This window comes from Ahaetulla prasina, chromosome 18 (assembly GCF_028640845.1).
Source record: "Ahaetulla prasina isolate Xishuangbanna chromosome 18, ASM2864084v1, whole genome shotgun sequence".
NCBI lineage: Eukaryota > Metazoa > Chordata > Lepidosauria > Squamata > Colubridae > Ahaetulla > Ahaetulla prasina.
In genome coordinates this window covers 1,108,450-1,121,796 of record NC_080556.1, presented here as the reverse complement: position 1 = coordinate 1,121,796, position 13,347 = coordinate 1,108,450, and the positions used below count along the sequence as shown (strand labels likewise).

At 44.1% G+C, this 13,347-nt stretch overlaps 1 protein-coding gene across 1 annotated transcript; it reads left to right on the top strand.

Annotated features, from left to right (window-relative positions):
• Window positions 1–832: 832 nt before the first annotated feature.
• TNFRSF25 (TNF receptor superfamily member 25) lies at window positions 833–11,760 on the top strand. The gene is made up of 9 exons (XM_058161438.1): window positions 833–870; window positions 4,959–5,188; window positions 6,529–6,636; window positions 7,094–7,249; window positions 7,443–7,524; window positions 7,639–7,698; window positions 8,886–8,926; window positions 9,814–9,942; window positions 11,147–11,760. Exons 1-9 carry the CDS (start codon window positions 833–835, stop codon window positions 11,497–11,499), a joined length of 1,197 nt encoding a protein of 398 aa, XP_058017421.1. The 3' UTR covers window positions 11,500–11,760.
• The last annotated feature ends 1,587 nt before the right edge of the window (window positions 11,761–13,347 follow it).

Genomic DNA, 13,347 nt, shown 5'->3' with positions numbered 1-13,347 from the left:
TTGGTCGTAAGCCGAGGACGGCCCATAACCATAGATGCCAATCCGGTGCCTCTTTTTAACCACGGTTATCTGGGGTGATCGCCGTACTGCCCCCCTCTTTTTCTACGAGGGAGGGGAAAACCCCCCCCCCTAAGCCCTGTGCGTCAGTCACTGCCTCCTTCGCTCATAATTTCCCATCTTGTCTTTCAGCCGCGTTGCAAACCGAGCCTTTGATCTATTTGCATAAAAGGCGGTGTGTGTGTGTTTTTTTCCCCCTCTTCTCATTCCCTTTTTTTTCGAGAAATAAGCTCACTCTTCGGCAAAGTTCACCAAATCACATTCTCAAAACAACAACAACAAAAAACTCCGGCAATCGTAACTATTTTTTTTATTAATCTTCCTCTGGAACCCTTAAAAGCAGCCGAATTTTTTTTTTCCACCCTGAATTCGATCTTCAAGAAAATTGAAAAGAGAGGAAGGAATGAAATTTTTATCAACCTCACCCAACCCTTAAGGTTTTTTTTTAATTATTATTTTCTCTCTCTCTCTCTCTCTTTCTCTCTCTCTCTTGCTCTTCCCCCAACTTTTTTAAAAATTTCCTGCTGGATCCCTCGGCTTGAAAAAAAGAGCTTACACTTTTCATTTATTTTATTTTATTTTTTTGGTTCTTTTTTTTTTTAAAAAAATTGCATTTCCTTCCTGCCATACAGACCTGAAAGGTTGCCTCTGTGGGTTGCTATTCACTTTCCTTCGAAGACATCTAGGGCACACGGCTTGGGGGGGGGAGGTGTAGGGGGGGCTGGTTTCCCGAGCCCTTTGGGTGCTGGTGGTGGCTGAACGTTTAATGCGAGCGATGCGCGGTGGGGGTCTCTTCATGCATCAGCTGCTGTGGTAAGTACCAGCAGGTGTCCGATTTTGCAAAACGTCATTTACGCAGACGGGGAAACTGCCGGGTTAATTCTGAACGAGGCACAGGGTTGATGAAGCCAAGTCTCAACTCTCTTCATTCATACAGGTAAGTGAGAGTTTGCTGTCACTTCTTGCTTTGATTCTCGCAAAGGGGCCTCTGGTTTTCTGCCTCGTTCTAACTGGAGCCCTGAGAATGGGGAGTCTTAGTGATGGGGTGGGCTCCAGCATTGGTTTGAGTTTCTTCCCTGTTTTCCCCATCTGTCCCAATTTAATTGGGGAGGGGGGGGGTCTTTCCTCCTTTGAAAAAGAATCGGAAAACCAACCACTCTTAAAAATGTCGGTAAGAACTTTTTCCAATACCTTTTTTTTTTTAAAACTTGAAATGAAAAAGAAAACTTTAAAACCGTCTTTCAAAACTGTTTTAAAAATACTTTAAAACTAAACTTGAAACTTTTAAAACTTTTAAAGAACCTTTAAAACCTTTTTAAAAAAACTTTTTAAACCATTTTTAAAAAAAAACGCTTAAAAAATCTTAAAATACCTTGGGAAAAGGTTTTAAAAATTGCTTTTTAAAAAAAAAAAACTTTGAAAGTTTTAAAGAATCTTTAAAAACTATTTAAAACTCTTTAAAGACGTTTTTAAAACCCTTTTTTTTAAAAAAAAAAACTTTTAAAAGTTTTTAAGAATCTTTAAAAACTTTTTAAAACTTCTTTTTTTCACCATGGGAGAATTCTGGTGCTTTTAATAAGTGCACAGAGAGTGATATTTAAAGGGCACCACCTTTTCTGAAAACTTTGGGTTTTTTTGCAAAGGAAGCAAACATCTTGTGAAGTGGAAGCAGGACAGAGAACTGGGAATCAAGACAGTGCAACTGGAAGGGACACCCAAGGATCATCTAGCCCAGCCCTTTGTAGCATGCAAGGCAGCCAGTAACCCTTCCAAGAGAAGGGACAGTCCTGTTTCTCTCAAGCCACCAAAGATGGAGAACTACCATGGTTGGATAATTGAACGTCAGGAAGCTGGAGATATTTGATCACACACAAACACACACACACAAACACACACACACACGTGTCAAGGTCTTTTGACAACCTGAGAGGCAGTTTAATTTCAACAACCAGGTTGTTAAGCGACACATAATCTTAACCTTGTTTTTGAGGTTCTCTGGTTTGTCCCACCTCAGTTAAATGTAGTTCCTGTAAAAGGCTTGCGTATTTTATTCCTGCAGTAGGTTGTGCTTGTACGCACAATTATTATGTGCGTGTGTGTGCCGTTGTTAATGCATAGGCCTCAAACGGCCACCTGGGTGCCCTAATATTAGCTTTTCTCCCCTAGGGTTGCAAGAATGGAGTTGCAATTCCACCGAGGGCCCCTAGAGGGCCATCGAAGTGGTATCCGTTGGCCCCCTGGTGGTCATCTGGATTAATGCAGCCGAGATTTGAAACTATCCTATTCTCTTTTTTAAAAAAAAAGAACTATCGGAGGCATTTCAAGTCCCAGCCTGAGATTGGAGATGAGGAGTTTGTAACAGATGGGGAGACCTGCCACGTCAATCCTGGCCAAGATGCTAGTCCTCATGTTTTTGCTGCTTTTTTGCTCTTTTTTTTTTGCACTTCATGCCCTTCAAATGTTTGCAGAGTGAGATAGGCCTGGATTGTCCTACCGGCAAACAGGTGAAGATCGTTTAAGTGCAAAAACAAGACTCTGGGTTCCATGCAGGAGAGCATGTGCAAGCATGTGCAAAGTGCTCCCCTCCTCCTTTCTGAGCGGGAAAGGGTTAAAAGGGGGGGGGAGGGAGGAGATCGTCTTTCGGGAAAGGAAGTAGATTTAATCTGGAGCTGACTGTACCCACGATAAGAATCTCCTAGGGCAGGGCCCACGCTGCTGCTCCTAGGGGGTAATCTATTTTGGAAATAGGATGTCAGCTTTGATGCAGGGCGAATAGCTCTAGAAACTTGCTCAGAGCGATGGGTGGGGCAGGTATAGGGGGGGGAAAATGTCTTCTAAAAACTCTGAATTCTTGGTGTGATGTTAGAAAAGTAGGTTGACGCTTCTGAATGCCTAGCGCTGAAGGAAAAATGACGGGGAGGGATGAAGAAAGAAAGGAAAAAAAGACCAAATCTGAATATCAGCTGGGTTTTTGTTTTTTTTGTCCTGAGCGGCTCCAACTAAAAGTTTCCGCTTTACCGAAATTGCTCCGAATTTTCCTGGCAAGAACGCATCCTTTTAAACATTTTTTTTGTGTGTGTGTGGCTCATTTTATATCCTACTGGGTTCTTTTTTAAAAATGCAGTCGAAGTTCAGGTCGACAGGTGTTTATTGTGGTGAGGAGCAAACCGGGTCTGACCGAAAGGGCAAGAGTGAAACCAAACGGAAACATATTTGTCTCGTGGCAAGACGGGCAGGCACCCTCGAGGAACACAAGAAACGAGGGTCTAAAAAAAAATAAACCTGAGATGTTGTAAGATGAGGAGCACCTGTTTTTGGGATGGGGAGGGAGGGTCCTTATTTGTCGCGTCTTGGTTTTTTGTCTTCTCCAGAAAGGTCTCGATAAAAGAAATCTAGAAAGGAAGAAGAAGTTGGAAGGCGGGCAATTTTGGGGAGACGCATGGATAAAGAGGCAAGTATTCTCGGCGAGGTACAAAACGGTCTTTGTTTGAAGTGGAGTTCATTGGAAAGGTAGGGAGTCCTCGACGTAACGACCGTAAGCCATGCAGGTCTTTAAGTGGGTCCTCCTCACGTGATCGTGCCAAATTGAATGACCTTTGATTGCGTCTGTCATTTTTTAATTTTTTAAAAATCTTTTAACAACAACAACAAAACAAGACATAACAAACACTAACATAAAACTTATATTCCTTCTTTACATCAGCTTTGTTTCGGTATTCCTCTTATTATTTACATTTTTCCCTTTCTCGTTTTCCTTTAATTATTACTTTTTAATTACTTTTTATCCTTAAATTATATTTTTTTGTCCCATTGTCCCTTATTTCTGTATATATTCCATCATACCTATCATTTTCTTTCATGCACTACCCATTTTTTGTATGCTTGTCGCAAAAGGAGATCTTGTGACACACACACACCCCGGATGCTGTGACCGTCATAAATACGAGACAGTTGCCAAGCTTCTGGACGTTAACCGTGTAATCATGGGGACGTTGCAATGGTTGCAGCGTTTGCTTCCTCTTAAAATGACGGACGCAGTTGAGAATAACACAAAGCTTCTTTTCAAAGTTATATAACCAGGAATATATAGCAGAAGATAAAGTCGAACCCTACATAGAGGCAACAAAAATGAATAGAACTACAGAAGAGCAAAAAAAAATGTTAAATAGCCCAATAACCGCCATAGAATTGGAAGCAAGATTGAAAAAACAAACAAACAATGAATCACCAGGGCCGGATTATTATTATTATTATTATTATTATTTATTAAATTTTTATGCCGCCCTTCTCCCGAAGGACTCAGGGCGGTGTACAGCCAAAAGATAAAAACTCAATGTATATACAATTAAAAAATTTAAAACAGAGCATATTACAAAAAGGCCGACATTAAAAATGAAAAAATTTAAAACCCTAAAACAATAAAACCCCAATTAAAATTTAATAAAACTATTAAGCCAGTCCCGCTTGAATAAATAAGTATGTTTTTAGCTCACGGCGAAAATGGGTTGGGTTGCTGATTGTTATTCTTCACCGTGGTGTGATTCACTTAGCAACCGCAATGGTTCGCTTAACGATTGTGGCCAGGGAAGCCGTAAAACGGGGCGCAAAAGCCGCTTCAGAAAGGTGTCGCTTTGCCATGGAAATTTGGGGCTCCGTTGTGGTTTAAAGTCAAGGATTACCTTGTATTTATCAACCTTGGCAACTCTAAAGATGGGTGGACTTCAGTTCCCAGAATCCCTCAGTCAGCCGAGTAGGGAATTCTGGGAGTTGAAGTTCGTTCATCTTAAGAGTTGCTACAATTGAGAACGCTGGTCTAGACAAATCTCCAACCATCTCTTTTTTGGCCAGAAAAATTACTGTCTGCCTCTTTCCCGTCTCGTGGAATTGTGACGGTTTCGAAGGAACCCTAAAGGTCATCTAGTCCAACCCCGAACCCGAGGCAGGATTCCTCATCTCCCCCTCCTTTCCTTTTACCAGATCTTTCTGGTGAGTTTGCTGCTTTTCTCGGCTGGGTCGCAAGTCCTGGATGGCGTGAAGGATGCCAGGAAGATATTCCGAGAAGTGGAAGGATCGGCTTTTAGGAGGAAAAAAAGCTTGAGATCCATAGGATCAGAAAATCATAGCAACCCTGGTAAGTCATGTGATTCCCACCCCCAACCCCATTAAACAAAACATGGTTGGGCTAGATGATCTCTGAGTTCTGTTTCAACAAGAGTCCATGAAAATGAATGTCAGCTGAGTGCGGGAGACTGTGAGTTCTAAGTCCTTCCTTAGCTATGAAAGCTGGCTGGGTGACTTTGGGCCAGTTCCTCTTTTTCTCTCTCTCAGCTCAACCCAACCTTACAAGGTTGTTGTTATGGAGAAAATAGGAGGAGGAATGTATGTTGGATAGGTTTGCTACCTTAAGTTATTTGTAAAAATGAAGGTGGGATAAAAAGATAGATAGAATAGAATAGAATTTTTTTTTATGGGCCAAGTGTGATTGGAAACACAAGGAATTTGTCTTGGTGCATAAGCTCTCAGAGTAAATTAGAATAGAATAGAATAGAATAGAATAGAATAGAATAGAATAGAATAGAATAGAATAGAATAGAATAGAATAGAATAGAATTTTTTATTGGCCAAGTGTGATTGGACACACAAGGAATTTGTCTTTGGTGCATATGCTATCAGTGTACATAAAATAAAAGATACCTTCATCAAGAATCATAAGGTACAACACTTAATGATAGTCATAGGGTACAAATAAGCAATCAGGAAACAATATCAATATAAATCGTAAGGATACAAGCAACAAAGTTTTGTTAATACAGTCATAAGTGGAAGGAGATGGGTGATGGGAACGATGAGAAGATTAATTATAGTTCAGATTTAATGAATAGTTTGACAGTGTTGTGGGAATTATTTGTTTAGCAGAGTGATGGCGTTCGGAAAAAAACTGTCCTTGTGTCTAGTTGTTCAGGTGTGCAGTGCTCTATAGCGTCGTTTTGAGGGTAGGAGTTGAAACAGTTTATGTCTAGGATGTGAGGAGTGTGTAGATATTTTCACAGCCCTCTTTTTGACTCGTGCAGTATATAGGTCCTCAATGGAAGGCAGGTTGGTAGCCATTGTTTTTTCTCCAGTTGTTGAGGGAGGGAGAGAGAGAGATAAGATAGATAGATAGATAGATAGATAGATAGATAGATAGATAGATAGATAGATAGATAGATAGATAGATAGATAGATAGATAGATAGATAGATAGACAGACAGACAGAAAGACAGACACATACATACATACATACAGATGGAGGGAAGGAAAGAGGAAGGAAATGAAAGAAGCAAGCAAGGAAGGAAGGGAAGATAGATAGATAGAAAGATGGACAGAACAACCTTCAAACTCTTTAACATAGGCATTACTCACTGCAACCGTTCCAGAAAAAGAAAAAACATCTTTCTCACTGGCTCTTTGTCCCCTTTTCCCCCCTGCAAGGACCCTCCTCCTCCAGGCCTGCCGATAGCGCGGCGAAACCCGTCCCCTGCCCCATAGGAAAGTACCACTACGACAGTGATAACTGTTCAGAGTGCAAATCTTGCACAGGTGAGAACGGAGCGTGGACGGAGGGGGGCTGGGTGGGGACGGGGGTGGGGGGCGATTGGCAGGAGAGAGTGTTCAGTTTTTCCAAACTTTGCACCCAAAGGTGTGTTTGTGTCCATGTGCGCGCATGCCAAATCGGACCCGATGCAAGGCGGAGGGGGATTTTGGGAAACTGGCTCCAAACGCCCCCCCCTCCCCAATACAACGTCCACCCACTGCCCACAGTTATTAGGAGCAGAGGTGGGCTTCACATACATGCTTGCTTTGCCGCCATCTGCACATGCGTGCGGCATCACAAAACAAGGCAATTCGTTTGCGCGCGCTGCCCACACACGTGTGCAGGGTAAAAACACAGCAATGTAGGACGGGATTGCAGGTGGCAACCACTGGTTCGCCCCGAACCGGTTGGATCCCACTAGTGATTAGGTTTTCGCCCATCGAAAAATGCTTTGTTTTGCAGGCACTAACACAATTTCGGTGCGGGAGTGCAGAGACAACCAGGACACCGAGTGTGGTTGCGCGGAAGGCTATTTCGACGAACTGAACGTCCCCAATCTATTAAGCTGCAAGAAATGCACCAACTGCAGCTTTCTGGGCAGGGAGACGCTGCAGGCCTGTAAGTACATGCGGACGGCGTTAATTTTAGATTTTTTTTTCAGATTTTAAAAATAATAATAATTATTTAACGATTATTAGAGATATAGGCAAACCTTCCTTGATACGGTCGTTAAAACGAATCCCTGCCTTGAATAACCAGGTTGTTAAGGGAAAGCGGCTAGAAATGAAGCCGAACTTTTTAATATTTTAAGGTCGTCGAGACACCGACGCCGAATGCGGATCCTGCTTTGCCGGCTTCTGCGAATCTGGAGAGACCTGCGGGCCGTGTCCGACGTAAGCTCTCCCCCCCAGCCAGTTTGGGGTGGGGAGAGGAAAGAGTTAGGGTGCCCCGAGCTCAGAATAATGTATTTTATTTATTAATAATGTATTTATTTTATTTGGAGAAAGACCACAAAGCATAATCGAAGTTTTCACCCCCACGATGGCTCCTGATAGCCTGACTACCAGGTAAATATACAGCCCCCCCATCTCCCTCAGACCCCCAATCTCCCCCAGACACCCCAATCTCCCCCAGACACCCAATCTCCCTCAGAACCCCCATCTCCCTCAGCCCCCCAATCTCCCCAGACACCCAATCTTTCCGAGCCCCCAAAGTCCCTCCACCCCATCTTCCCCAGACCCCAATCTCCCCAGACCCCAATCTCCTCAGAACCCCAATCTTCCCCAAAGCCCCCAGTCTCCTTCAGCCCCGATCTTCCTCAGAACCCCAATCTCTCCAGTCTCCTCAGCCCCATCTCCCGAGACCCCCAATCTCCCCCAGACACCCCAATCTCCCCCAGACACCCAATCTTTCCGAGCCCCCCAAAGTCCCTCCACCCCATCTTCCCCAGACCCCCAATCTCCCCAGACCCCAATCTCCTCAGAACCCCAATCTTCCCCAAAGCCCCCAGTCTCCTTCAGCCCCGATCTTCCTCAGAACCCCAATCTCCAGTCTCCTCAGCCCCATCTCCCGAGACCCCCAATCTCCCTCAGCCCCCAAACTCCCTCAGCCCCCAAGGTCCCCCCAGCCTTGAGGAATCATTGCTTAAATGCCTGGCTCTCAAGCTGCAAATTTACGAATTTACTAAATTTTACTAGAGATGGTCCCCGCCGTACGACCACAATTGAGCCGAAAATCTCCGTTGCTAAACGAGACAGTGATCAAGTGAGTTTTGTCCCCATCTTACGGCCTCTCTTGCCTCCGTTGTTCAGTGAATCCCTGCAGCTGTTAAGGGAAGAACACGGTCGTTAAGTGAATTTTCCCCTCGACTTGGCTCGTCACAAGATTACCAAAGGGGGAATCACGTGATCCTGGGAAATTGCAACCGTCGTAAATACGAGTCAGTTGCTAAGCAGGTGATTCATTTAAACACCGCAGGATTCACTTAACAAACTCGATGATTCACTTAGCAACCGGAGCAGAAAAAACAATGTAAAAATTAAGGCCGGCTCATTGAAGTGCCTAATCGCTTAGCGACGGGAGTTTTGGTTCCCGATTGTGGTCATAAGTCGAGGACCGCCTGCGAACCTCTGAATTCTTTCCGGGATGCAAATCCCGTCTTCAACCCAATGTGTGTGGTAGGATTCGCACCCCGTCCCCTTCATCCCATTGAAAAGCAATGCTACTTTTTCTAAATTTCCATTTCCTCTCCTAGCATCTCCAAAAACGAGCAGTGCAACATGGTCTGTAAAATCGGTACGTGGTCTCGGTGATTATTTGTTTGCTCCCATTTGTGGCACGCTGAAGTCGTGGTTGACGGAGGTAGGAAGAGAGCCGAGATTCAGGGCTTTTGGGTGGTAAGGCCTAGGCGAATTTGTCTGGTTGGGATGGGACACCACCAGGAGATCCCAGAGACAAAGGTAAGACTTTGAAGCTGAAAAACACCTTCAAATGTTAGGTTTTTACTGTATTTTATTTTACAGTTTTATTTTAATTTAGGTTTTCATTTCATTCTAGTTCAAATTTTTAATTCCTTTTCGTATAGATTTTTATTTGATTTTAGCTTAGATTTTTACTTTATTTTAGATTTCTATTTTATTTTAGATATTTATTTTACTTTAGATTTTTGCTTTAGGTTAGATTCTCATTTTATTTCATTTTAGACTTTTGTTTTATTTCAGATATTTATTTTATTTTAGATTTTTACTTTCTTTCACTTTAGCTTCTTAGTTTAGACTTTTCCTTTCCATGTTTATTTTTTTTTATTTTTTGTTTTACATTATTTTTTTTTTATTTTATTTTAGATTTTTACTTTTCATATATTTCTTTTATTTTGCTTTGGACTTTCATCTTATTTTAGAATTTTATTTTAGACGTTCGTTTCGTGGTATTGCCTTGCCTTTCGGTTTTATTTCATTTTAATTTCATAAGATGAAACGAGACACATTTTAACACCGGGGGGCTTGCAAGCTTTGAAAAAAAACCAACCCACACACGTTTGCATAATCGATCTGATATTTAATTTTTCTGCGTTTATGCAGAGAAGCCAACTCCAAATACGGCGTGGATCGGCTGACCCATTGCTCCTGGAAAATCTGAAAAATATTGATTTTTGCTTTATTTTGCTCTTCTTCTGGTCTCAGCCGTAGGTGCCTGTGGGTGTATTTCCATGTTGGCTGGAGCCCTGGTTCTCTATTTTAAGAAGAGGAAAATTACTTCTGTTCCGAAGTCGATTCCTGCTGCAAATAGCTACATTAGCAAACCCCATTTTGGTAATTTTTTTTTTCAATTGTCGTTCTGCTGTTTATTCACTACAGGTAGTCTTCCACTTACGACCGCCGACTGACCTCCCCCAGCATTGCCTTTGTTTCATTTTAGATTTTACTCTATTTTAGATTTTATTCTAAGCGAGACAGTTGCTAAGTGAGTGGCCTAGACTGCTAAAAAAACAGTCTGTTATTAACAACAGCTGCCTGCAATTATTGCAGGTTCAAGTCCCACCAGGCCCCAGGTTGACTCAGCCTTCCATCCTTTATAAGGTAGGTAAAATGAGGACCCAGATTGTTGGGGGCAATAAAAGTTGACTTTGTATATAATATACAAATAGGATGAAGACTATTGCTTAACACAGTGTAAGCCGCCCTGAGTCTTCGGAGAAGGGCGGGGTATAAATGTAAATAATAATAATAATAATAATAAGGGAATGTTGCCTTATTTTACGACCTCTCTTGCCACGGTTGCTAAGCGAATCGCTGCAAGTTAAGTGCAAAGCATATGTCTTCCCCCCCCCACTTGACTTTGCCGGTCAGAAAGTCCCAAAAAGGGAATCACACTGCGACTGTCATAAATACGAGTCGGTGGCCATGCATCCGAATTTTGATCACCTGAGGATCAAAACGGTCATTAAGTATGAAAAACGACCCTAAGTGGCTTTTTTTTTTCCAGTGCTGTTCTCATTTCGAATGGTCATTAAACAAATGCTTGCCCGAGTGGTGCGGTGGCCTAGAGGCAAATGCTCTCCCCTCGCAATCAGGAGGCTGTGAGTTCGATCCTAGGTAGAGGCAGATAGTTTTCTCTCTGGGCACAATGAGAAATGTATCTGCCAAACAAAACTCTGCACTGGTGACAGGCAAGGCATCCGGCCAGTAAACCCTCAGCTCCATTCAACTGCCCAGACTCCACCCCATAAGGGATTACAGAGTAATTAAACAACAACAACAAAAATTAAACAAATTCTTGTAAGTTGAGGATTACCTATTTTGCACTTCCTGTTGCTCTTGAGAATGCAACGCTCCTGACTTCGCTAGCGGAGATCAAATAGTGTTCATGGCTTACAGCCCACCCTGCCTCCGTCATCCTTCTGCCAGCCTGATGGGTTCTGTAATCCAACCCGTCCGGAGGGACTCATATTGGGGGTGTTAAACTGGGGTCCCCAGTTCCGTAAGCCAGTGGCACTGATTCCTTGCTGTTTTCCAGGCAGTCCCGTCTCCTCCCTTCCCGAGACAGTCTTGCTGATGGACAAAGGGCCCCCGCCATCCCGCTCGCTGCAACAAGGGCGGAATCTCTACACCGTCATCAACGCCGTGCCCGTCCGACGGTGGAAAGAGTTTGTGAGGGGCCTGGGGCTGCAGGACGGTGAAATCGAGCTGGTGGAACTGGAGCACTCTCAGTTCCGTGAGCAGCAGTACGAGATGTTGAAACGCTGGTGTCAGCAGCGGGGCGCCTCTTTGGAGGCCATTTTGGATACCCTGGAGGCCATGCAGTTGGGCGGCTGCGCCCAGGAACTGAGGGAGAAGCTGCAGGTGGAGCATCTGTGGCGCAACTCGTAAGGCTGACGGTGAACTGGGGGCTGTCCTCGTACGGGGAGATACGTCGCGGTCGAGTCGGTGTACGACCGGCGGAATGGGACAACTCGTGCGGCTATGACCATCTCGCCGCAGCCAACTTGCCGCACTCCACTCACCACAACCAACTCGCCACGGTCATCTTGCTGTAGCCAACTCACTGCGGGACAACTTAGTGCAGAAAACCCGCCGCAGAACAAGTCACCGCGGGAAAATTCTACGCAGGATAACTCAACACAATAAATGTTACCCGCCACTATTTCTTCAACATTATTTCCATTTTTGTGGTAATGGGCAAAATAGAAATTATGTCGAAGAAACAGTGGCGGATAACATTTATTGCGTTAAGTTATCCTGCGGGGGGGGAATTTTTCCGCAGCGAGTTGGTTGTGGTGAGTTGTCCTAGACCCACGAGCGTAGCGTTGCTGACGTACGGCTCCAAGCTGGAAATGCTCGGGACCGAACTCCAATGGACGGTTCCCAGTTGCTTGAACCCTCGGCCTCGTTCACAACTTGCTCGTTCGTCTTCTGTGCAAATGATACCCCATAGCTCTCCTTGTGAAGGGAAAATACGAGCGGACAGTGGGCAACGCGCTACCGATATCGACCGAGCCATCAAAAACATTTTGCCTGCCGGTGGGCAACTCACTATCTTACTGGCAGAGCGAACAATCTTGTTTTGCCTAACAAATAGAATCAGCATTGCCGTTGAGACAGATCAGTCCGATATAACGCTAGCTAATTCGAGGTATTACTTGAATTTTATTACGGTATTTCTGTTCTGAATGCCAGAATGCAAGTAATTCCCAACGTAGAACCATTCTAAATGTGAATCTGTATTCCTTGATTCCCTGTGACAACCCCGCTGGCTCACATTCGACAAGCTTAACAAGCCTACCTCACAGGGCTGTTGTGATGAGGTTTCGAGACTTGCTCGCTCTGGAGGGTTCAGGCACTGCAGCAGGTGTAGTAGACATTATATGTCGCTTTTTAAATAAACGTTTAATCTGTCCTTCAGGCGGACAAGGCAACGATATTCTGGAGAACCGTTTTTTTCTTACTGCGAATCGCCAGAAATTTTTTAGACAAAGATTGGCCTTCAGACTGGCCTCAGTCTACCCATCTGCAGAAGGGGCACAATGCTAATTTTCCGAAAAGTTGCAGAGAAAATGATGGGCCTGTTTATCTCTATAGGACTAAAATGTTTGTAACCTTTCTGTTGTGGCTCACTGGGTGAAACGCTGCATCGCAGGGCAAAACTTTTTCCACCGAGGGACCTCAAATAAACTAACTTACAGAATGCGCCCCAAATCCGTGACAGCCCCCCGCCCGCCGATTCCCGTGGAATTGAAATTTGGCAATACAATTTCGCAAAGTGTTTTTTGGGGGCCACTGCTGATCTCTCTGCCATAGTTTAAATGGGAACTGCTTTCAAGTCAAACGTAGCTTTGACTACAGGTAATCCTCGACCTACAACCACAAGGGAGCACCAAATTTCCGCTGCTAAGCGAGACAGTTGTGAAGGTAGATCCCTGCCGCAGTCATTCAGTTAATAATACGGTCATTAAGTGAATCCAGCTCCTTCCTTGACTTTGCTGGCCAAATGGTCGCAAAATGGGATGACGTGACACCCACCCCTCCCACTTCAGGACACTGAGACCTTCATCAATCCGAGCTGGCTGCCAGGGGTCTGAATTTTGTCCACGTGACCACGGGGAGCGTGTGAAAAACGGTTGTAAGTCCTGTTTTTCAGCGCCGTTGTTAGCTTCGAGTGGTCACTAAGTGAACAGTCATAAGTGAAGGATTGCCTGTATCGTTCTGGATTTTTTAAAA

Bases quoted from the DNA above. Each gene is read 5' to 3' on its own strand.
- TNFRSF25 (XM_058161438.1), top strand. From the start codon at position 833: ATGCGCGGTGGGGGTCTCTTCATGCATCAGCTGCTGTG. The intron at 7,250-7,442 runs GTAAGTACATGC...TAATATTTTAAG, and splicing joins CAGGGAGACGCTGCAGGCCT to GTCGTCGAGACACCGACGCC. The intron at 8,927-9,813 runs GTACGTGGTCTC...TTCTGGTCTCAG, and splicing joins CAACATGGTCTGTAAAATCG to CCGTAGGTGCCTGTGGGTGT.